The 26,729-nt window shown below is 38.5% G+C and overlaps 1 protein-coding gene across 1 annotated transcript; it reads right to left on the reverse strand.

Moving 5' to 3' along the window:
* Positions 1 to 379: 379 nt before the first annotated feature.
* Positions 380 to 26,722, reverse strand: tmem106ba (transmembrane protein 106Ba). Its single transcript, XM_073054148.1, has 8 exons — positions 26,586 to 26,722; positions 22,109 to 22,315; positions 19,488 to 19,551; positions 16,009 to 16,168; positions 12,664 to 12,804; positions 12,292 to 12,341; positions 3,344 to 3,397; positions 380 to 2,096 (listed from the first exon to the last, which is right to left on the reverse strand). Exons 2-8 carry the CDS (start codon positions 22,302 to 22,304, stop codon positions 1,970 to 1,972), a joined length of 792 nt encoding a protein of 263 aa, XP_072910249.1. The 5' UTR covers positions 22,305 to 22,315; positions 26,586 to 26,722; the 3' UTR covers positions 380 to 1,969.
* Positions 26,723 to 26,729: the final 7 nt, after the last annotated feature.

Here is a 26,729-nt window from a genome sequence, read left to right on the forward strand (position 1 = left end):
GAAAGAAAGTAGGGGAACTTTACAATGAAATACGGGCCTCAATCTAGCTTGCAACCGTAAGACTTCAAAACTGTTCTCATTGAAACAAATGCTTTAAATTGTTTTTATTGTGATAATACAACATTGAAATTTGTATATGTATATGTATATATATATATATATATATATATATAAATAAACATTAGAAGAGCAGATAAAAAGCTCAAATACTATATAGAAATGCTAAGAATAGTAAAGTCCCATTAGGTTTAGTTAAAAAATACTAAAACATTAAACCTATACTAAAGACTGATATAATTTAGGTGTAATAAAATCCAAGAGCCAATTTTAAATGTACACACTACATGCCTTAAAATTTAATAGTAATTCAGGCTGTGAATCAGTCTTTTAAAAACATTTTATTTGGAACAATGGATGCAAAATAGTTTTCTAAATTCAGATCTTAAATGTGTCATGATTGCAAAATTCTGATTTTATATCAAAATAACGTCAAATAGAATGCTTTTCACACAGTGACACTGGAAAAATCTAGTCTACCTGAAAGTAACATTGAAAAGCACAATAAGAAAACTAAGGAATCAATGTGTCAGAGCAAAAAGTGCATTCAAGTACAAACCCACTGAATATTAAACTATTGCAATTTAAGATTTCAATTAACACAGTTAAATATTTTCCACATTACAAGTTGAGATTTATATACTCCAGAAAGGTGGTAACAATAATTTAGTCTGATGGATTTCTTCAAAACAAAGATTACAAGCAATCTTTTTTTTTGCAAAATTCACCAGAAAATTATCAAAAAAGATTGGAGTTATTCCTAACACTGCAATCAAGCAATACACCATGAGCATTATTTTCAATTTTAGCAGAATAAAATTCAGCAATAAATTAGTGGTTACATGGCAGCAATTCAGTATTTTCAGCTAAATAACCAAGATACACAAAAATCAGAATTGAGACTGAAATAAACATTTAATCCCTTGATGGTCAGTTTATCCACTTCTCAAAAATTATCTTTGCCTCAAAACATCATTTTTAATCCCTGAACTGCATCTCTAAACCAAACCAAATTTATAACGTCATTAAGATAGTTGATTTTAAGCATCAATAGCTTATTCACTTATCAGAAGTACCACAGGTAACTGCTAAACTTTTGTATTATGATTTAACAGTAACTAAAGTGCACAGTTGCTGATAATTGGAAATTGCTCACTGTATTTAAAAAACAGAGGAAGTGTTACTTGTACAAGTAGGACCTTTGTATTCAAATGTTTGATCAGATGCAAGCTAAGAGTATGCCTTCACTACATCAAAAATTAAATTGTAAATCGTAAAAGGGAATGCTTCAAAAATTACAAAAGTCATTTGGAGCTATTTGAATTCTTTGTAATTTAAACAGAATTATGCATTGTGCAGTAAACAAAAAAGTGAATGTTGAGGCTCAGATAAAATACCAGTTGGTGTACGATGCTGTCTAATAAAACAACTTTTACAACTATTGATTTGTTTAGTGTTAAGTATTAGGTGAGGATTGGAATAAACACAATTTGAAATGACTAATTAGAAAATGTGTGATCCATACAAGGTGTTTAGTTAACTACTATAAGGTAAATCACATTGTCAACAGCAAGTAGTATCTGTCTCCACAATACATTTAAAAGTTAATTTCAATTAGAATTAAAAGTAGAACATTCACACTGAAGTCATCATCTTTACTAATAAAGTTTTAGTGCATGGATGATAGAATTAATTCAAAAATCATTACAGAAAAGCAAAAAAGTTCTTAACATTACTGACCAAGTCGAGATAACTAGTTCCCTTTAACCTGCTCAATGTGACCGCAGTTGTAGTTAACATTAGTCATTTTCAATTACAATCACCTTCATTTCACACAAATGTGAACATCTTACAAACCCAATATTTGTATTAATATGCAACTATTCCAAGGCTTGTATTCGAGGCATAGTTGTTACTGTACAACATTGAGATTTTCTGATCTTTTGTAATAAGTGGTGTTCTTCCCACAATCCACATATTGATATCTTTCAAGTGAAACTTGCTCTGTGTGTCCAAAATAGGATGTTGTGACAGTGGCTCTGGAAGAAACATTTTATCAATTAAATTTATTCCATGCTGCTGACAAACATGAAAAAAAAATGACAGCCACCAAAACACATGTAATAAAAGAACAAACTGAGATGAAAAATGAATATTGGAGATAACCAGCAGCAGATTAGGCATTACTTAAGGAGAGAAAATTGTTTTAGATTTTAGAACTGGAAATACAAGAATGCAGGGTCATCCACCTATAATATTGTGCTGAATCTTACAGGTAATTAATGTATTTTGCATCTCAACATTTTTACTTTTGTACTGTTATTGACCTCCACTATTCGCACTCTTATAACTGATAAGCATTCATCATCTGTCAACATCAGCAGCAGTAATGGCACCTCAATAGTTTTGGTTTCTAACACATATTAGATTCTAACATATAATAAGTTTATTCTCTCAAGTTTTATTTGGACACTCCCAGCAGCACCAATACAAATTAGTGTACTGTGAAGCAGTAAATAAGGGAAAGGACTTGAGTAGGACTGAAGCAAATGCTATTCCAGATCCCATGAGAAAACAGGCATAGTTTGGACCTGGCAGGTTCTTACAGCTACACCTTTGACAAGCAGAATGTGCTTCTTCTTTGGGATAGTATGAAACTACATCTTGAAGTACATTTAGTACTTCATGAACTAATTACAAGGGCTAGCTTGACTACTTTTGTTGATACAAAGTGTCAAAAAGAAAAAATTAATCAGTTTAGCCTCCATCAAATCAAAAGCCAAATTGCTAAATCTGAAAATTCAGCATGTACAAGTCTGACAATTAAATTTAGTAGGGAGCAACTATAACATTATCAGAAATTCAGCCTTTAGGGAGATCCAAGAGATACTATGGCACTATCTGAACATTCACCTGGCATTCTGTGTAATAGTTACCCAGCAACCAAAAAAAACATGTCAGTCATTATGCCCTTTTTACCTTACTGATACTTCAGGACTTAATGATCATAATTTACATTCCACTTCCGCCTACCTCACAACTATGGCAACATGTTATTTCTTGAGAAGCACTTTAAGATCCTAAAAGGGTGGATTCTTAATTGAAAGCTCAATTCCAATTTTCACACAAAAATGTCCTTATCTTCAAATATACAATGCGTATAACATCTGCTGTTTCCCAGATAAAATGAGTGTAGTTAAACCCAAAATAGTTTCTTTGTTCCCACTTTTATACTCAAAATATAAAGTCATGCAAGCACACGCCAGTGCACACAATTTATACTTACTGCATCAAAATCACAATATTATGTACTTTGATTGACGTCAGTGTGCAGAAGCCACTGTAAAACAATGATAAAACAGCCATTTTCAGTTACATTTCATAATACCACATTGTAAATAGCAACAAATAAAGTGTTTGCTTTCTAACTGCACTCTTTAGTACTAACTCCATTTACCCATATTGCATTAGCTTTCAGCCAAGGCCAGAATAATGCTTATTGTGATCCATCAATAACCAAAAAGAAATGGGTACTTTTGGTATAGCATGTGAAATTTTGTTAGATTGGAGAGATAATTGTCATTAGATTTATTTTCCTTTACAGCCAGCAAACTGGAAATAACAGTATTCCTGACAATCTCTGAACCCATAAACTCTGTAAAACTAGTTCTTCAACACAAACTTTGAAAAGATGGGGTTTGATAAGCACTTTACACGTACTGAAAAATATTTGTTGGTGAACATAAACAGTAGAATGCAAATTAATGTTGGTGACTGATTAACTCATTCCAGCTTTACTATGTCTGCAACTTTGATTTGACATATCCAGAAACTATTATTCATGGAGAAATACAAGAGGTTATAGATTGCCTGGTACAATGATAAAACCAATTATCCTGCAAAATGGTGCCGGTGCAACCTGCAGCTTGTAATTTCCCTTTAAGTAACATATTTTCAAAACGTCTCCATTAAGTAATGATTTCACGAGCTTCTGAATAACTCAGCAGACTTAACTCGCAGGAATGCAGGTACAATACCTTCAAGCAGATACAGCTACATCACCATAGCCAGAAGAGAGGGAGGAGGGAAGGGTGCCAAGCCAGATTAAAATGGAGGGTGTAAAACTTTCCCTATGCAGTATCTTGTTAGCAAATGTACAAGTCAATGGAGAACCAGAATGAGGACCTCAGGTCAAGGTTGCTATACTGGAGGAAAATGAAGTATTGTTGTGTTCTATGTTTCGTGGAGACGTGTCTCATTCCAGATGCACTGGATATGTCAATAAGACACAAGGGCTTCTCCGTACACCAGATGGACTGGACTGCAGATTTGAAGAAGTCAAAAGTGGAAGGGGAAGGTCTGTGTTTCATGATAAACTCTTTGTGATGCTTGGATATAGCGATCTTATCGTACTTACTTCCCCAACCTGGAACAACTAAAGATTAAGTGCCAACTGTTCTAATTACTAAGGGAAATGCTACTGTATGATACTGACTGCAGATTATTATCAAAGGCCAATGTTAAACAAGCACTCAAGGTATTTTAAATCAAGATTTTTCTAAATCGCAGCAAGAGGCGGAGGGAAGAGGTAAAAGAAACTCGGAGAGAGGCTGTTTTTTTAAAAAAAACTGATCACGGCAAAGAGGCTAGACTGAGCAGGCATGTGATGTAGCGTGCAAAAGGTTTAAAAAGGAAGACCGCCATATACAGCGGCCGTTATCAGAGTGGACCGAGGCAGAGTGGGTCAGCATTGGCTCAATCAGGCTTCGGCAAGAATAGGCTTCGGCGAGGTTTGAATGGGGCACAACTGCGCAAGCACGTGAAAGTCAGCCCGTGAGGCAGCTGGAGAATTTAAATAGCGAGCAGAGGCCAAGTACGAGCTTCACTCCAGGTGAGGTAAGGCTAGGTAAGCTCCTTTAATTAATCTAATTAGATTTGGAGTAGGTAATGGAGGCAGCAGTTAGGGCAGTTGAGTGCTCCGTTTGCAGTATGTGGGAAGTCAGGGCGAGTACAGCTGTCCCTGATGACTACACCTGCAAAAGGTGCATCCAGCTGCAGCTCCTGACAAACCGTGTTAGGGAACTGGAGCTGGAGCTGGATGAACTTCGGATCATTCGGGAGGCAGAGGCAGGAATAGACAGGAGTTTCGAGGAAATAGCCACCCCTAGGAGTCAGGAGACAGGTAGTTGGGTGACTGTCAGGACAGGGAAGGGGAATAGACAGGAAGAGCAGAGCACACCTGTGGCCGTTCTCATCAACAAGTATACCGTTTTGGATACTGTTGGTGGGGACGACCTACCAGGGACAAGTTGCAGTGGTTGCGTCTCTGGCACCAAGACTGGACCCTCAGCTCAGAAGGGAAGGAGGGAAAAGAGGAGAGCAGTAGTGATAGGATATTCGATAGTTAGGGGGACAGATAGGAGGTTCTGTGGAAGAGATCGAGAATTCCAGATGGTCTGTTGCCTCCCTGGTGCCAGGGTTCGCGATATCTCAGATCGAGTTCTCAGTATTCTGAAGAGGGAGGGCGAGCAGCCATATGTCGTGGTCCATATAGGAACCAATGATGTGGGTAAGAAGAGTGAGGAGGTCCTGAAAGGCAAGTTTAGGGAGCTAGGTGCCAAGTTAAAAGACAGGACCTCCAGGATAGTAATCTCAGGATTGCTTCCAGTGCCACGTGGTGGGTTTAGAAATAGTAAGATAGTGCAGATCAACACGTGGCTGAAGAAATGGTGCAGGAGGGACGGCTTCAGATTTAGAGATAATTGGGCAGTTTTCCAGGGAAGGTGGGACCTGTTCTGGCGGGATGGTTTACATCTGAACTGGAGGGGACAAGTATTCTTGCAGGTAGATTTGCTAGAGAGGCTCCAGTGGATTTACACTAGATACGAGGGGGCAGGGGAACCAGAGTGTAGGAAAAGATGTATGGGAGAAGGAAGAAAAAGACAGTAAAGTTCTTTGTACTGTTAGAGATAAACAGAGGTGGAGAATTTCTTAAATGCATTTATTTTAATGCTAGGAGCATTGTAAGAAAGGTGGATGAGCTTACAGCATGGATTGTTACCTGGAAATATGATGTTGCAGCTATTAGTGAAACATGGTTGCAGGAGGGGTGTGATTGGATATTCCTGGATTTCGTTGCTTCAAGTGTAATAGAATCAGAGGGACAAGAGGAAGAGGTGTTGCGTTGCTTGTCAGAGAAAATATTACAGCGGTGCTCTGGCAGGATAGATTAGAGGGCTTGTCTAAGGAGGCTATGTGGGTGGAATTGAGGAATGGGAAAGGTGTAGTAACACTTATAGGGGTGTTATTATAGACCACCTAATGGGGAGCAAGAACTGGAAGAGCAAATTTGCAAGGAGATAGCAGATATTTGTAATAAGCACAGGGTTGTGATTGTGGGAGATTTTAATTTTCCACACATAGACTGGGAAGCCCATATTGTAAAAGGTTTGGAGTTTGTAAAATGTGTGCAGGATAGTTTTTTGCAGCAATACATAGAGGTACCAACTAGAGAAGGGGCAGTGTTGGATTTTCTGTTAGGGAATGAAATAGGTCAGGTGACAGAGGTATGTGTTGGGGAGCACTTCGGGTCCAGTGATCACATACCATTAGTTTCAATATAATTATGGAGAAGATAGGACTGGACCCAGGTTTGAGATTTCCGATTGGAGAAAGGCTAACTTTGAGGAGATGCGAAAGGATTTAGAAGGAGTGGATCGGGACAATTTGTTTTATGGAAAGGATGTAATAGAGAAATGGCAGTCATTTAAAGGTGAAATTTTGAGGGTACAGAATCTTTATGTTCCTGTTAGGTTGAAAGGAAAGGTTAAAAGTTTGAGAGAGCCATGGTTTTCAAGGGATATTGGAAACTTGGTCAGGAAAAAGAGAGATATCTATAATAAATATAGGCAGTATGGAGTAAATGAGGTGCTTGAGGAATATAAAGAATGTAAGAAGAATCTTAAGAAAGAAATTAGAAAAGCTAAAAGATATGAGGTTGCTTTGGCAAGTAAAGTGAAAATAAATCCAAAGGGTTTCTACAGTTACATTAATAGCAAAAGGATAGTGAGGGTTAAAATTTGTCGCTTAGAGAATCAGAGTGGACAGCTATATGTGGAGCCAAAAGAGATGGGGGAGATTTTGAACAATTTCTTTTCTTCGGTATACACTAAGGAGAAGGATATTGAATTGTGTAAGGGAAACAAGTAGGGAAGTTATGGAAACTATGATGATTAAAGAGGAGGAAGCACTGGCGCTTTTAAGGAATATAAAAGTGGATAAATCTCCAGTTCCCGACAAGATATTCCCTAGGGACCTTGAGGGAGGTTAGTGTAGAAATAGCAGGGGCTCTGACAGAAATTTCTTAAATGTCATTAGAAACGGAGATGATGCCGGAGGATTGGCGTATTGCTCATGTGGTTCCATTGTTTAAAAAGGGTACTCAGAGCAAACCCAGCAATTATAGGCCCGTCAGTTTGATGTCAGTGGTGGGTAAATTAATGGAAAGTATTCTTAGAGATGGTATATATAATTATCTGGATAGACAGGGTCCGATTAGGAACAGTCAACATGGATTGTTGCGTGGAAGGTCATGTTTCACAAATCTTATTGAATGTTTTGAAGAGGTTACGAGAGTTGATGAGAGTAAAGCAGTGGATGTTGTCTATATGGACTTCAGTAAGGCCTTTGACAAGGTTCCGCACGGAAGGTTGGTTAGGAAGGTTCAATCATTAGGTATTATTATTGAAGTAGTAAAATGGATTCAACAGTGGCTGGATGGGAGATGCCAGAGAGTAGTGGTGGATAACTGTTTGTCAGGTTGGAGGCCGGTGACTAGTGGTGTGTCTCAGGGATCTGTACTGTGTCCAATGTTGTTTGTCATATACATTAATGATCTAGATGTTGGGGTGGTAAACTGGATTAGTAAATATGCAGATGATACCAAGGTAGGTGGCGTTGTGGATAATGAAGTAGGTTTTCAAAGTTTGCAGAGAGATTTAGGCCAGTTAGAAGAGTTGGATGAACGATGGCAGATGGAGTTTAATGCTGATAAATGTGAGGTGCTACATTTTGGTAGGAATAATCCAAATTGGAGATACATGGTAAATGGTAGGGCTTTGAAGAATGCAGCAGAACAGAGTGATCTAGGAACAATGGTGCATAGTTCCCTGAAGGTGGAATCTCATGTGGATAGGGTGGTGAAGAAAGCTTTTGGTATGTTGGCCTTTATAAATCAGAGCATTGAGTATAGGAGTTGGGATGTAATGTTAAAATTGTACAAGGCATTGGTAAGGCCGAATTTGGAGTATTGTGTACAGTTCTGGTCACCAAATTATAGGAAAGATGTCAACAAAATAGAGAGAGTACAGAGAAGACTTACTAGAATGTTACCTGGGTTTCAGCACCAAAGTTACAGGGAAAGATTGAACAAGTTAGGTCTTTATTCTTTGGAGCGTAGAAGATTGAGGGGGGACTTGATAGAGGTATTTAAAATTATGAGGGGGATAGGTAGAGTTGACGTGGATAGGCTTTTTCCATTGAGAGTAGGGGAGATTCAAAGAAGAGGACATGAGTTGACAGATCGGTGGAAAAAGTTTAAGGGTAACATGAGGGGGAATTGGTAGAGTGGTAGCTGTGTGGAACGAGCTTCCAGTAGAAGTGGTAGAGGCAGGTTCAGTATTGTCATTTAAAGTAAAACTGGATAGGTATATGGACAGGAAAGGAATGGAGGGTTATGGGCTGAGTGCGGGTCAGTGGGACTAAGTGAGAGTAAGCGTTCGGCATGGACTAGAAGGGCCGAGATGGCCTGTTTCTGTGCTGTAATAGTTATATGGTATTGAGTACAGCGATTAACAAACAAGAAAAAACCTGCCTTGACACTTTTCAAATCATTGTCCCGGACTTCAATGAAGCTTGGTTGACGAAATTTCTGCCCAATTATCAACATATCAACTGCAACATAAGGGGCCACAACACACTTGACCACTGTACTATGATTAGGAATACCTACCATTCCATCATTAGATCTCACTTCTGAAAATCTGTTCATCTGGCTGTTCTTCTACTTGCAAAAGGCAGAGGCTACAGAATTGCTTTGAGTCAGTGAACTGGGCCATGTTCAAGGTCTCAGAGGATCGGAATGAAGACCATCATTGTCATGAACTTTATAAAGACAGTTCTAAATGAGCTATGTCCTCACAAAATCATTGAAAGTATTCCCCAACCAGAAGCCCTGGATGAACCATGAGATTCACAATCTGCCAAGGGCCAGCTCAGAGTCATTACCGTCTGGCAACAAAGGAAGTTACAAGAGGTTCAAGAACAATTTCCAGAAAGCCATCTCATGGGTGAAATGGCAATTCTGGACTAAACATGAATCTGAACGATGCTTGACAGCTGTGGCAGGGCCTGATCCCCTTCCTGACACTTATCCTTGTAAATGGAACAAGTGCTACACCTGCCTCTACACGTCTTCCCTCACTACCATTCAGGATATCGAACAGTCCTTCCAGGTGAGGTGACACTTCACCTGTGAGTCCGTTGGAGTCATGTACTGTGTGGCCTCCTGTTTATCAGTGAGACCTAACATAGATTGGAGATGGCTTTGCCAAGCACCTACACTTGGTGCTTGGCAAGTGGGATCTCCCAGTGGCCACCCATTTTAATTCTACTTCCCATTCCAATAAGTCAGGATGAGTCTACTGTTGAGATGAGGCCACACTCAGGTTGGAGGAACACCACCTGGATAGACTCCAATCTGATGGCATGAACATCGATTTCTTGATCTTCTGGTAATGCTCCACCACCCCCTCACCATTTTCTCACCTTATCTCCTTGCCTGCCCACCACCTGCCTCTGATGCTCCTCCACCTTTTTTCTTCCATGGCCTTCTGTCCTCTATCACATTCCCCCTTCTCCAGCTATGTACCTCTTTCTCCAATCAACTTCCCAGCCCTTTAACCCTCCCCTTCCTGGTTTCACCCATCACCTCATGTCTCTCTCCTCCCCCAGCTTTTAAACCTACTCATTTTTTTCCTTCCAGTCCTGCCAAAGGGCCTCGGCCTGTAACATTTACTGTACTTCCCACTCACCCCCAAACCCATTGATGTTGCCTGGCCTGCTGAGTTCCTCCAGCATTTGCTGTGTGTTGCTTGGACTTGCAGCATCTGCAGAGTTTCTCCTGTTTGTGACTGAATTATCTCCAAGTCCTTGGCCTCAATACCATCTTGTGCAAAAAGATGCTCGATTTCACACTTGCAGACCTTAGTCAGTTAGGATTGGGAAAAACATCTTCACAATCTCCATCAGCACAGGTGCACCACAAGGCTGTGTGTATTAGTCCCTGCTTTATTGGCTTTATACTTATGACTGAGAGGCTAAGCACGGATCCAATGACATATTTAAGTTTACTGACACCATTATTGATGACCCAATCAAAGGTGGTGACGAATCAGTATATAGCGGGCAGATTGAAAATCTGGCTGAATGGTGCTGCAACAACAAGCTGTCATTTAATTTCAGCAAGACAAGAGAACTGATTATTGACTGGAAGAGGGGGAAAAACAGAGGTCCATGAGCCAGTCCTCACAGGGAGATCAGAGGTGGAGAGGGTCAGCAAATTTAAATTCCTCCGTGTTATCATTTTAGAGGTTCTCTGCTGGGATCAGCATGCAAATGGCATTATGAAAATAAAATCACTGCAGCATCTCTACTTTCTTAGAAGTTTTTGAAGATTTGGCATGACATCTAAAACTGACAAACTTCTATACTGTGGATGTGTGGTGAAGAGCAAATTGCCTAGTTGTAAGGTCGGTCTGGTATGGAAACGCCAGTGCCCCTGAATGGAAAAGCCTACTAAAAGTAGTGGATATAGCCCAGTCCATTACAGTAAAGCTCTCCCCACCATTATGCACATCTATAAGGAACACTGGCACAAAAACAGCAGTATCCATCAGCAAGGAACCTAACCATCCAGGCCATGCTCTCTACTCACTGCTGCTGTCAGGAAAGAGGTACAGTCAGCCCTCCTTATCTGCGAGGGATTGGTTCTGGGACCCCTCGCGAATACCAAAAAACACGGATGCTCAAGTCCCTTAATTAATCTGTTTTAGTGCGGTGGTCTTTAGGACCTGGCGGAGCTCTGAATCTGCAGTGTTTCTGCTCATGAAAATAATCACGATCATGATTGAAAATAAAGTGGAAATAATAAAATGATCGGAAAGAGGTGAAATGCCGGTCATTGGAACAGCGTTAGGCTACAGTCGGTCAACGATCGGAACAATTTTAAAGGATAAAGTGCGAAAGGCCCTGCCCCGATGGAAGCTACAATTATTACTAAGCAACGCAGTGGTTTAATTATTGAAATACATATGTTTCTTAAGTGTTTTATATGCATAGAAAGGTAGAATATATACTATTTTCTAAGACAAGCATTTGAGTAACTGATGCTAAATAATACTGGATGTAGCTGTTCCGACTTACTTAGTAAGAGAACTTCTGATTTTTTTCTATCCCGATCCATGATAACCTACGCACATCCTCCCATATACTTTAAATCATCTCTACATTACTTATAACACCTAATACAATGTAAATATTATGTAAATAGTTGTTATACTGCATTGTTTAGGGAATAATGACAAGAAATAAGTCTGTACATGCTTGAGCAACGAGTGCTGGAAGAGCACTTCTGGGTTTTCTCAATTTACAGTTGGTTGAATTTGTGCATGTGGAACCCGCGGATAAGGAGGACCAACTGTACAGGAACCTCGGGACCCATACTACCAGGTTCAATAAGAGTTATTACCCCTCAACCATCATCAGCCTCTTGGACCAGAGGGAATAACTTCACTCACCCCAATACTGAACTCACTTTCAAGGACTATTCATCTCATGTTCTCATTAATTATTGCTTTTTTATTTCCTGCGAATGCACATAAGAAAATGAATCTCAGGGTTGTAAATGTGTATTTTGATAATACATTTCCTTCAAACTTTGAAATTAAGAACTTGAAAATTATTTCTACCACCTTTCATAAACTTCACATGTTGCAGGCAAACAGGATTTAACCAAAAGTTAATTTTACTTATTGATGTGATTTTGCAAGGACCCCACGGTTATTAGTGATTTAATTATATTGTGCTCATTAAGATTTCAGTTTCATCAGAATCTGAATTGTCAAATAATGTAAATATGGATTTTACTAAATAAATTTTGATGATGTTGTTACTTACTACATGTAGCTCATTTGATCTCCTATTACAGTATGAACAGAGTAGTCAATCTGTGAAAGACATACAATACATGCTTACCAAAATACAAGATGCAGTATAAAGTTTCTATACTAAAAGAACAAATTCTACTATCTCATCTTCATCATGAGATTACTTCAGAAAACAAATCAAATATTGATAAGATCTCACTTCATTAATGAAGTTAACCCACAAACACAAAGAAAATTACTTTACACTGTAAAATCCCAATATACATAGCCAAATGATAACAATTCTATCTGCCAACGCTCCTGCATACATCATAGGTTCCAAACCAAAATATTTTAAGTAAACTGTCAAAGCTAAAAGGGCCTATTCATTACTGACAATTACCTGCTTCATATCCAGAGGTCCAATTTTGGTAATGTTGTTTATCCGCGTTTTCCCAATAACAGTTTTGGAAAACTGTACTTGAGCACTAATGTTTGCCACACTAACCGAGTAGAGGTTATTATTAGTGATATTTAGCGTGCTCTGCAAAGAATAAAACAATGTTCAGGAAAAAAAGGCAATTTCCTTGCACAGTTATACAAATAAATTTCTAATGTCTATTTTTAAATATTTACACAGTGTGCTCAGTAGCATAAAACTAACATTACGACTTCAGCTTCAATCCCTCATACACTATGATAGGGGTAGGCAACCTACAGCCCGCTGGCCAGATCCAGTCACAAAGGTACTTTGATCGACCCGCGAGCAAATATTGGGATACTATGCTTATCTGGCCCACAAGTGATTTTTCCTTCTTCTGAGTGTTTCATGCGACCACACTGATGGACATGCTTGGCGTCTTGTTACACTAACTCCAGGATCCATTTTGTTCCAAACCAAACACTGGTATATACAAATGACAGGAAGGCAGACTGCCTTATTAACACGTATTAGATACTCTCCATGCATGAGCAGGTTTTCAGATGGGATCGTTCAAATTTGTAAACAGAAACAGTGTCACTGTACTTTAACAAGAAATCTACACTAAATATCCAGCTATTTACATGTGCTATGATACTTGTTGAATAACCCACGTTTTGAAATAAAATTGAAGAAAAAAATTCCAATGGCAATGAATGCAAACAAGACTTTTGAGAACAAGACTGACTGATGCCTATCTGGATAATGTCTAGCTCTTGGCATCAACAAGTCTGACACCCAATATTGAGAAGCTTTCAAGCAACAAACAACATCAAGTTTCAAATTGATTTATTGACTATTTGGATTAAAAATTTTATTACACTTAATTTACCACCATTCAATACATCATGTTCATATGTTTTATGTTTAAAGATTCTTTGTGTCCTTTTAATAGATTCAAAAGATGCCTGGACTGAAATAAATTGCAACTAAACTGAGTTCTTTGATTACTAATTGGCATCCTTGGTTAAGCACAAATGATTTTCTAGCATGCATTATTCATTAATTTGAGGCAAAACATAACTAGATGCATTTAAACTGGTAATTCCCATATTTCAAGTTTTTTATGGCATTTATCTGGCCCACAGAGGCAAAAAGGTTGCCAACTCCTGCACTATGAGATACCACATGCACAGCTTTCATTCACTGTGTTCAGAAGGCAGAGGTGAAGGAGAAACTGAAAGAGAAAGACAATTAAAAATAACAAATAAATATTGGTACTCATTCAGTCCATAAGCAACAACATTTCATCATACTCAGGCTGATTTTGTAAAGAATGCCATATTTCCAACACAACATTTTTAAAAAATCTCTCAATTTTCCACCAACTCCAGGCCACTGCACACTGCCACATTTTCACACCAGAGCTATCAAGTTTATCACCAAAACAGTCATCATAAATGCAACTGTATCAAAGACACTAATATCCTTTGTATCTATTGACAGTGAACATGCTAATCTCCTTCAGTGTTAAGCCATCATTCAACCTAGTGGAAATACTTTCACCTGGTTCCAATGTGATCTATTTAAATGTAGCTGATCACTTATAAGTTTTCCTTCCTACAATCACATCAACCTCTGGAGATGCCTTAACCTACAATGATGAAAAAACACCTTAAGCTTGCCCAGCAGGCTGATGATTGGCCCATCTCCTGTCAACACTGAACACTCCAAACTATCAGACTGCACTTCCAATTTGAAATGAAAGAAATTGCCTTCACTCTTGGTCAATAATGTAGTTCAATAGCATTGACTAATCTCTCTCACTGAGTGTATGCCAAATTATAATTTGCAACCTCAATGTAACATGTGATCTAGTAATAAGCTTGTAATGGCATTCACACTGTCATCAAAATGTGCTCTCTTCCCCGCCACTTATATCATTAAACTTTACTCAGTAAATCAGCTTAAGCTCTACCTTCAAACCTAATGTTTCTCATCTTTACCAGATCATAATCCCAAACTCAAATGCATCTCCCAAACCTGCTTCTTTCTTTTTCCCAGATGTTCTTTAAAACTTGTCTTAGACTAAATATTGTTAGTCTCCTGATCCAGTATCACTGGGACTCATTGGCAAGTTTTGTGTGGTAATATAATGATCCACTGTGGCATACAAATGAAAGTAATAATGCAAGAGATTAAAAAAGCGCTAAAGTAATCGCAAAAATTATGTTACCTAGAACTATAAAACTGAATATCCATACACCAAACCAATTGCAAAACTTAGCACAATAACTGTAATAGGACACAACACAATGCTGAAGCAAAAAAGCATTGACAGCAAACTGTTACAGTCTTGATTCTGAGATAGTATACATTATGGACTTCAGTTATTCTGCGTCAAAGCAAGTTTTTTTTTTAAAAAAAGGTAGTTTTGTTTTGCAACTCCAAAAACAAAAATAATTGAAGGGAAAACAAAGGAGTCAGGAATGTTTATCTAATTTCATTTTTACTTTAAGTGAGGCATGTACATGTCATGATAATGCAAATCACATTTATACATTAAATTGAACTGAACTGATTATTTGAATAAACACAATCAATATTTCCAATGTTACTAAAATTTCTAAATACACAACAGTGAGTACCTGGAATAAGCTGCCAAAGTGGACAAGTGCAACACTTAAAGGGCATTTGGATATGGACTTGGAGAACAGCTTAGAGGACTAGCAACAGTGACTAGTATAGAGCTAGACTAGCATTTCCAGCTTTTTTTTTCTAATTAGTTTTTGTTTCGGAGTTACAAAACATAACAATTACCCTGTGTTTGGCATGGATCAATTAGGCTGATGGGCCTGTCCTGAGCTGTATTACCTTGATTATATCAGAATCCTATCAACCCATGTCTAAGAGCAATATTAAGAGAATAGAATTATTGCAATAAAATAATTTCTTACAATACATACACAAATGAAACATTACATTGCAACTTACTTATTAAAACAAAATCAACTGCAATACTTGTAACCAGTAAATTGAGATAGACTATACCCCATTACCAGGCCACAATGAAGAGTTTGAGATAAGAGGACAAAAATTCTACATCAGCCATCTGCATAATAGAATTATTCAAAAGAAATAGACAAGTTCAAGTACAATCAATAACAAGAGGATTTTCCCTTGAAATTGTTTGAATAAGAGATGGTAATTATTTCAATGGCATAACTTTATTAACTTTATAAAAAAAATACCTCTAGCTTTTAAGGATAAATTAAGGTGTTTAAATCAATTTAATAGTTCAAGGTAATACTGAGATAAGCTACTTACTGTGATGTTGAGATATACTACCCGATGGCCTCGGTCATAGCTGACGTAAATGGATTTTACACCAACATAACTCACATCAATAGTTCGTGGAAACAGGAAAAAAACAGCTAGGCCAGAAAGCAGCAAGCAAAGTATCACTGATGAGGTTACATATAACTTCCTAAAACAAAAAACACAGGAACTTAATCACAAAAAAAGCATAGTATGTTCATCAATAATTGGATCACACTTTCATTGGAAAGCTTAACAATACGAATACTTTGTTGAAGTAATGGCAGCAGTCCTAACCAGCACTCATTTGTTAATTGGGTTTCTCTCAAACGACATTCACTTATCTACTTAGTAAATTTCATTCCATTGGAAACAAAGATCTAGAATTTGCAGTGATAACAACCTAATACCAAATCCCACGATTTGCTTAGATTCTTCACCACCACAGTTTATTCCATTGTCTTTCAAAACAGAATGTCAAAAACCCACAAAAAGATAAAATTATATTAATTAATAAAAACCAGTATATTTGGCATTCTATTTGTAAATGAATTTAAGGTACTCAGTTATTGATTGGGTTTTTTTGATGGCCTCAATCCCTCCTAAATTTTTTTTTTGCCAACAGTATTTACTGAACAGTCTTTTTATTTAAATATTAAAAAGCCTAGTACAGCAAGTCTTTCCTGATGCATCAATGCTGTCGAGTCAAGGCACAAGTTAGTTAACTTTCAATCAGTACTTTAAAGACCTAGCAACTTTCCATCAAATAATTGTGAAGTATTAAGATAAATTAGCTACAAAATTCAAAAGGTGGGGGGGGGGGGGGGAAGAGAGAAGAAAGTAGTAACAGGAAACGGAGAGGATCTAAATTAAAAGGATAAACCAAAGCTCATTTTTCTATACAACTCCAAAGTCAGCCTGCATTTACTGATGGGACCTTTTGCTAAACCAAATTACTAAAGCTCAGTATTTAACAGCTTTGATCACAATTCCACAAGCGTCCATTTCTAGGAACAAGAGGATACATGTAGTGAATAGAGGACTGCAAGGGCATGAAAACTTTAAGGGACTCCTGCAATCTGCCATGGTAAAGTCATTGCTCCACAACTGCTACTACATAATGGTAAAGATCCAATCCCTAAATCACATTGTACAAGTCAATCTTCAATGTATACAAACTCCAAGAAAATGCAAATGGGTTGGGGGGAGCACTAAACACTACACTGTATATGGGTTTGACTTCATCTCTCCAATATCACCTATCATTATTCCAATTAAGCTATTATTCAGTTGACAATGAAGACCCAAAAACCATTAAAGCTAGCATGCCATTAGAAAGAATTGCCAGTTCAAAAATGCAGTTGCATTTGTAGGGTAATTATCCAAACAAATGGCATAGGGAATACAGACATCACTAAACTTCAGCTAGCCAAGCTCACTCCAATCAATATTACAAAAATACACAACTCAACCACCCAGAGCAATGTCTTGCAACCTCAAAACAAATACGAAACCGTGCAGGAGCTATTATAATATGACATCCAGTCACACAAGATGGAAAACTTGGCCAAATCCAAAGGCAAGTTGGTTGCATCAATGTTTCTGAAATGCCAAAATATAGAATTTCCACATAGACCAAGCTACAATCTCAAAGCACTGCTTGAAAAGAATTAACTGCACTGCTAGGCAAAATGATTCATTCATTATGAAGGAGTAAGGGATAAGCATTATTGCAAAGAATTACAATTTACCTAACAGGTGTAATTTAATTTTCACCCATTTCTTCTCAACAGTCATAATATGAATATTATCGCAATCATATGTTATCGCACATAATTAGAGTGCCTTCATTCTCATCCAAGCTCCAAGGCATTTTCAAGTAAATAGAAGATTCAAGTGTATGCTCAGAGCCTCCATGAGGTATAATATTATATCCTTAATGACTCTTGGGAGTTCCTGGCCTATGATCATTCAAAGTGGAGAAAGAACACTCAGTGATACTAAAAATCTGAAGTCCAATCAGGAGCCCTGAAAAGCACAGGACACCACTCACAAGCAAGCCCTGTGCCCACTCCCATCAAGCACCTTCTGTTCATTTCCTGAAGATTCTTTGCTTCTCGCATTGGATTCAGGGGGGACCAATGCAGCTAAGAAAACCAGAGTGGAAGCAAGCCAGCCTCCAATGTGAAGGATTGCCCAGAAAGAGCCTTCTGATGTCTTGTATCACATCAGTCTTTTTTAAAAAATCTTGTATTTTGTGTTCATTCCCTTCTCCTTCAATTAGACTCTTCAAAACATAGCTCACTGATCACGTTTGGAGTAACCTTACATATTCCCATTACCCATTCAACTAGCAAAACAGCGAGCCTCTACACTGAAGAGCCACCAAAAAGGAAAGGTTGCACAAAATTTAAGAAATGCAGTTGGTCTAGTAATATCTATTAAGGAAAGGGTATTTCACATGTCACCCTCAGATTTGTGATGCCTTAAAATTGATAATTTTATTTCATAATTATCAGTTATAGGAGGATTCCAATGTTTAGGATAAAAAATAAACTTTATTTTTCTATTTTAAAAAGTCTCAACTCAAAAATATGAGTGCTTTCTCAGTGGAAGTACCATGTTATTGTTGAACACCTTTGTATTGCGTGTCCAATAAGCTCTTTACATTAATAATTGTTCCAAATGTTGAGAGTGGTAGAATTATTACTACTGATAATACAAGTCTTAAAAATATTCAGTTGAATTTAGAATTATCAAGACATAACTCATGCAATTTTGTCATAGAAAATGCAAGGGAATACCTCCACATTTCATTTAATAACAAATTGTAATTTTTGCACTAAACATTGTAGTGCTTTCTTCAATTTCTAAATATTTGAAGGAAAATTACTCTTACTGTAGGCATCTGAACATCTTCACGAAGTGGTGCCTCAAGAAGGTAGCACCCATCACTAAAGACTCTCACCATCTCAGACATGTCCTCTTCTCTTTACTACCATCAGGGAGGAGGTAAAGGAGCATGAAGACTCTCACTGAATGATTCAGAAATGGTTTCTTCCCCTCCACCATCACATTTCTGAATGGGCCACGAATCCATGAACACTAACCCATTTTTCATATTTTTCCACAATTTATTGCAATTTTATTTCTTTGCACTACACTGCTGCCAGAAAACAGGTGTCATACAAGACCTGATGACCAAGTAACTCATTCACAACTACAAATGGACTGATTCAACATGAAATTGGTGTCATGACCCCTCCATTCCCATCATAGAATGTGTTGTTTGATTACTATCCAGGAAGCTTAATGGGAAATTGATTAGCATTTTATTGACAGAAACATAAATATGAAGTACTTAGAGTCAAAGCATAGTATTTTTCTTAAATGGTGGAATTTCCAAGTTCAAGATAGAACTACACAAATCTCATTTCGCATGTATTGATACAACTGTTACCATTCCTTAAAATGTCAACACAACCTACGTTCGCCTGGGTCTTAGCCTTTGATCGCTGTAAGGAATTAATGCCACAAGCTGGTTTTCTTGACCTAAAATGGAAAAATAAAAGCATTTAATAATGGCTAGTAAACAGATCCACTTGATCTTCTCAAAACCAAAAAGATTGTTCCAAAGAAATTGGTATGAAAAACACAAAATTTCCACACAAATTGCTGATGTTTTCACATGGGAGTACCGTCCAATGTTCCTTTTCATCTCAATTAAGAAATTTTAAGCTATTAATTTTTTTGAAAAAATAAAACACAAACAAGCCAAAACGTCCTGAACAATCCATGTCCTAAGTGTACAAGAACTTCCCATACAGTACAACATGTTCAGTATGGATATCGTTTTGACTACTGAATATTATTTTATTAATATGTCACTTCAAAATGCTATCTAGGAGAATACAGGTGGCCCCCATTTTTCCAACGTTCGCTTTATGACACCTCGCTGCTTCAAAAGACCTAGTTACCTGTTTTCGCTAACAGAAGGGTGCTTTCACTGTTACGAAAAAAGGCAACGTGCGCCCCGAGCAGCCAAGCTCCTCCCCCGGAAAGGCATTCTAACCGCCATTGCTTAAACATGTGTCTGTGAGCATCTGTACTTTATCTCAATTTATTTTGTGCATCCGTTAGCAAAATGAGTTCTAAGGTATCGGAAAAGCCTAAAAGAACTCGTAAGGGTCTTATACTTAGTGTGAAACTAGACATAATTAAGCGTTTTGATCGTGGTGAATGAAGTAAGGACATCATCCACGCTTAAAGGTTACTGGAGAGAGTGCTTCTGCCAAGATTTTCACTACGCTTAATGATTGCAGAAAAGTATTTCTACTTTATATAGGTTGTGTATTTATCATATCATTCCTGTTTTTACTAAATGTTACTGTTATTTGGCATGATTTTGTAGTGTATTCTTTGGGTCTGGGAACGCTCACAAATTTTTCCCATAAAATGCTAATTGCTTATTCACTTTACAACATTCCGGCTTATGAACCATTTCATAGGAACGCTCTACCTTCGGATAGTAATAGTTTCCAATGAGTGCAGTGAGTGGAGAGCAGCTGGTGACTGGAGCCCTGGTAAGCCAGATGCTGAATCATCAAATACCAGTCCTCCTAGGTTTTTACTGTACCACCCTTACACAGCTAACTGATATCCTCAGAGTACTCAGGAGACAGGACAGTGAACAGTGTGTTAATATTATTCACAGTTCAACCTGCTTTATGTACTAAAAAGAAATAGAGCTCTTGATTATAGAGGGAACTCAAAGCACCTCCCCAAAAAGCAAAATTCTTAACATGGTACAAAGCACCTAATCTCTAATCAACTTGTTTTATCAGCTGCTACACAAGGGGCCTGGATCTGTGTTTGTATGTGGCAGAGAAACTAAATTTCCAGTGTAATTGCTGTGAAACCAAAATAACTCGAATGCTTGAACCAAGATGATATGGAACAACCAAACAACTGATCTAAAGAAGATTAACAGTGCAGAGTAAGGAAGGGGAAAGATCAAGTGAATTCCAGAAGTTAGGGCCTTGACAGCCCAGAAATGGATGCCAATACTGGAGAAATTAAATTGGGAATGCTCCAAAACGGGATTAATAATATACCACACAATAGGCTGGTTAGCAACATTGAAGTAAATAGAATTTAAAAACTTAAAAATCAATGGTAACAGAAATAAGAAAACTGGGTTAAAAAATTGGTGATAAATGGTTATTTTATTCAGACTGCAGGGTGGCCATCAGTGACGTTTCCCCAAAACTTTACGCTAGAATTATCCGCTAAATTACTCACACATATGAGCGTACAGTGGAAATTATCCAAATCTGCAGATGATGCACAAGGCTTAAAAGTATGGCAAAGCAAAGCGGCCAGCAAAATTGAAAGGCAATTATATTCTGGGAGGCAACAGTTTATTAGTGAGGTGAAAAATGATACACCTTACTAAAACAAACAAAATAGTGTGCACTACAAAATGATTCTGCTCCACAGATTGAGTGGGAACTGATTGGTCAACTGTGTTTATGTTCATCAACCTTTGGAAGTAGCAAGACATGTTGACAGTGTGATTAGCAAAACATCTGATGAGTTAGGATTCATAAACATACACAGACCACTGAAGCAAGGAGATTACACTGAACTTGTGAAAAACGCTAGTTAGGCCACAAACCATTCAATACAGTTTAATGAAACAAAAAGATTACTAGATTAGTTTTAGAGATTAGAATTTTCACAAGACACGATGAGATTTAGGAGGAACCAGACAGGCATCTTTACCCTCACCCAGAGGATAGTCCATATATGGAATGAGCTGCTAGAGGAAATGGTTGCAGCAGATAGATTAACAAAAGCCAAATGCATGTAGGCAATAAGACAAGTTTAGGTGGGCATCTTAAGTCAGCATTGATCAGATGGGCCAAAGGGCCTGTTTCTCTGCTGTAAAACTACTTTTATACTACCGCAAAATAAGAATCTACTACTTAACTGGTAACTTGCATGTAACATACATTGGAGCTATCCGGTAGAACTAGTATGCTTGTTGCACTGTATGTAGTTGAAGCAAGTCTCCAAATTGGCAATGAAAATATTCAGAAACAATCACCTCTTGGAATTCTTCCTGTTCCTTGACACGTTGGACAGGTAACACTGTCTCGACCAGTGAATTCAACGTATGGAAACTGTGAAATATCCCCATTTCTAGAATCCTCATTGTGATCGGTTGAGTCCTCCAATTTGCTGGATTCACCACATTCACTGAAGGGTTTGCGCAGGGATAGACGTGATAGGTTTTCCCCCATGCTTCAATCACCTAGAGGAAAGATTAAATATGGGAACTCTAACATGGGACACAGAACATCCACTTTTAAAAGAGAATAACAAACAGCTTAGATGTAAAAAGAAAAACAGTGCAAGTCTAAACACAAAAATCTAAGACTTGTTCCAAAAATATAAATTTAACACAAGTACAGACTAACAAAAGTGTAACCCAAAATGTTAACTTCCATCTCAAGTTCACACCTCCACTGAGTACTTTAGCATTTTGTTTCCATTTCACACTTGAATAATCGTCTCCTATATTTTGCACCTGTTCAAGGTAGACAGAATTGAGAAATGACCAAATACCAGAAGACTAAATTGTAGCTGATTTCAGCTGAGGTTTTATACAGAAAATACAGAATCGTACATGCTCTTGAACTGTGAATTATTCCCAGAGACAAATAGTTAACATTTTCAAACTGTCCATGATAATGTGCACCAACAAAACATTTCAAACAAAAATAACTATGGGAAAAGCAAAAATAGGGAAAAAATTATCAAAGCCTGAAGTCAAGCACTTTAAATGTAGCTGCTAAAAGAAAATCCAGAGACTAAGACTGCAAAGACTGAAGGTGATATCAGGCAATTTTTCAAGTAAATACATGAACTAGCCAAGTGTATCCAGCAATATATTTTATCATTACATGATGACTGAGAAAGGTAGCAATATTCTACCAGACTATGAACTGTGCTACTTCTAAGACAATAGCAACATTGTCTGCTAATTAGTGCATACCCAAGTTCAACTGCAAATTCCAATACATTCTTCAATATTGAACCAAAAAAAATATCTGTCACCATCTACATTCAGAAGCATCCTTTCACTTCTATCACTGGAATCATTGTACAAATGATTCCAATGATGAGAGAAGGGATGAATATGCAGGATATGGAAAACACAGATGACCTTATTTTAGTAGAGATTAGTTCTACTGGGCATTTGATTATTAAATTGATTAGTTTAGCACAGTACTGTGGGCTGAAGAGCCTCATCCTGTGCTGTACTGTGCTATGTTTTATGTAAAACTATGAGCTACATTTAATTCTTTAGAAACTTGAAGTTTCTTAAATATCCAGGACGAAAACATACAAAATACAATGCAAAGTTTAAGAATTCACAAGGGGAAGACTTCTCTCTGAGTTTCTAAACAAAAGCTCAATGCAGTCATAAACCTGAAGCACAGCTTCAGCAAGTGACAACGGTACAAATTATTCAAAGTTGAAGAACATTCAACTGGATTCTATCTCCCTTGGTTCAGTCCCTTCCTGTGACACTTCTGATGCTCTTCATCTCAATACCTTTCAATTCCCTGGTCCTGATTGCCTCATTTTCACTATGGATCTTTAGTCCCTATACACTTCTATCGCCCCTCAAGAAAGTTTAAAGCTCTCCACTTCCTTGTCACCAAAAAACCCACGAGTTCCCCTCCACCATCACCCTCCTCCGTCTTGCAGAAGTGGTGATCAGCAATTTTTCCTTCAGCTCCAGACTCGAGGGGTAGCCATGGACACATGCACGAGCCCCAGCTTTGCCTGCCTTTTGTTGGTTGTGTAGAACAGTCCATCTTCCAAATCTTCCCTGTAGTGCTTCCCAACTCATTTTGTGCTACACTATTGACTGCATTAGTGCTACTTTTCCACACACCCATGCTGAGCTCATCAACTTTGCCTAATTTCCACCCTGCCCTTAAATTCACTTGGTCCACATCCAATGTCTTTCTCCCCTTTCTCGATCTGTCTCCATCTCTAAAGATAAACTCGCTACCAACATCTTTTGTAAAGTTACAGATTCCCACTGCCTACTGTAAAAATTATCTTCCATTTCTCAGTTCCTTCATTTCCACCACAACTGTTCCCAGGTTGAGGCTTTCCTTTCTACGATATCAAATGTCCTCCTCCTTCAAAGAACAGGGTTTCCCTTCCTCCACCATTGATGCTGCCCTCACCCACATTCTCTATTTCCCGAACGTCTGCACTCACCCCATCTTCTCTCCACCTTAACAAGGTTAGTGTTCCTCTTATCCTCACCTACCACCCCATGAGCCACCACATCCAATACATCATTCCACCAAACCCATCTTTACTTCCTCCCCTCCACCTCTCCAGAGATTTCTCTTTGTGATTCCCTGGTTCATTTACCTGTCCCCAGTAATTTCTTCCTGGCACCTATCCCTGCAAATGTGAGAAATGAAATGATATACCTGTCCATTCCCATCCTCCCTCACCTCCATCCAGGGCTCCAAAAAGTCCTTCCAGGTAAGACAACACTTCACCTGCAAATCTGTTTGGGTTGTCTATTGTGTCCAGTACTCCCGATGCACCTTCAATGCACATTGGCTAGACCCGATGTAAATTGGCAAACTACTTTGTCAAACACTTCCGCTCCATCCACCAAAAGCAGTATTTCCCAGTGGCCAACCATTTTAATTCCTATCTCCATTCTGCCATTGTGCCACGATAAGGCCACCCACACAGTGGAGGAGCAACACCTCAAATTCTGTCTGGGTAGCCTCCAAAGTGATGGTATGAACATCAATTTCTCCTCCCGATAATTTTTTTTCCTTTTCCCTCTTCTATTCCCAACTCTGCCCTGTTACCTCTTCTCCTCATCTGCCTATCACCTCTCCTCCCTTTTCTCCCATGGTCCACTCTCTTCTATCAGATTTCTTCTTTTCTGGTCCTTTACCTTTCCCATCCACCTGGCTTCACCTTCAAGCTGGCTCTCCTTCCCCTCTCCCCACCTTTTTTATTCTGACACCTTCCCTATTCCCTTTCCCAGTCCTAAAGCAGGGTCTCAGCCTAAAATGTCAACTATTTATTCATTTCCATATATGGTGTCTGACCTGCTGAGTTCCTCCAGCACTCTGTGGGTTGCTCTGGATAGCAAAGTGTTTGTATTTAATGTTAAATCAATACTAGAAGCAAGATGAAATTAGTAAAAATTCCTAATGATCACACAGCATGGAAGAGCAAATTAAATAAGCCAATGAAGCAATGCTTTCAAGCTTATTCGAGTAGGTACAAAAAAAATCAATGAGACATTAGTCAAAAAATGTGTATAAAGAGGAATAAATTCTGAAATTCAAACAACTGCAATGCCATTTCTGATCAATTGCAGAATTGGGTAATTCGCACAGACTAACCATCTAGAATGAGACCAATTGGTTAGTTCATAACTACGGAACAATACAAGCTTTTTTAAAAAAAAAAACAGCGAATAATGGATTATTCTGCTCAAAGTAATTTTAGTTACATGTCACGTGATTCTTGAAGTAATTTAGAAACTGATTAACACTTTGTAAATCCAACTAAATTCGACCCAACGCGAGAACAATTTCACCCGTGGGTCGCCAAATTTTCGCGACTAAATTTGAAAACTGCAAAATTTTATTACTTTGACAAAAGGTTTACACACAGCTTTGACTCAAATACAATGAACAAAAGTAACACACTTAAATAATGATTAACACACTATAAATTAAGCTGTATTAATGCATCTCTGGGAGATCCCACCTTTATACGAAGTGAAGAATTAGTACCGGTAATCAGTATTGAAATCCCTGCAACGCGAGCGAATCGAAACCATCAAACTATTAACTATTAACATTTAACTATCGTTTCATCAGTAGTTCCCATATTTGCTACATCAGGCAACATAAGGTCAGACAAAACCACAGGGGAAGAAAGTCTTCCATGGTCACCGGGAATCGCCCCAAGTGAATCCAACCACACCTTTCTCGTTGCAAAACACCTGCTACCTGCTAGCTTCACCTTTCTAGAGAAAAAAACTTTAAGGGTAGAGTTACAAGTTATATTAATGCGTGAAAATGTTAACTCGCATGTTGTACCTCTAAAATCTGAATTAGCAGGAAATTATTTTCTGCCAAGATTCAGAAGATACAATCCGTACAGAAAAAGAAACAAATCACAACCCTTACATAGACCAGCTTCAGAGTGAGTACGCACGTCAAACAAGGTGTCCGCAGCTGTGGCGTACTGACAAGAAGGCCACGACAGGGACGCCACACGTTTACTCACGCTGCATCAGGTGTGGAGGATGAGCTGCTGCTGCCGGCGGCGGCACAGGCACCGGCACCCACTGATCCAGACTCTCGGTGTGCACCTCTCCCTCCGCTCGAGCCTCAGGCCGCGCACCTTCACCGGGGCAGCCGCCGCCGCCGCCGCCGCCCGGCCGCTGGGGTCGGCCAGAACGGGGAGTCGCCGCCAGTGCGAAATTACCACCTCACACACTCCGGACTTACCGACAACCGGGGCTGTGCTCTGTCGCTTTCTCGCGGAGACCCCTCTAGCGTCGCGTTGTCCGTTCGTTATTTACCAAGATGGGCCGAGCGAACCCCGTGTTTACCATTTTTTTTGTACGTCGCGCAGGCGCACAGGCTCCTTCC

This window comes from Hemitrygon akajei, chromosome 8 (assembly GCF_048418815.1).
Source record: "Hemitrygon akajei chromosome 8, sHemAka1.3, whole genome shotgun sequence".
Lineage (NCBI taxonomy): Eukaryota > Metazoa > Chordata > Chondrichthyes > Myliobatiformes > Dasyatidae > Hemitrygon > Hemitrygon akajei.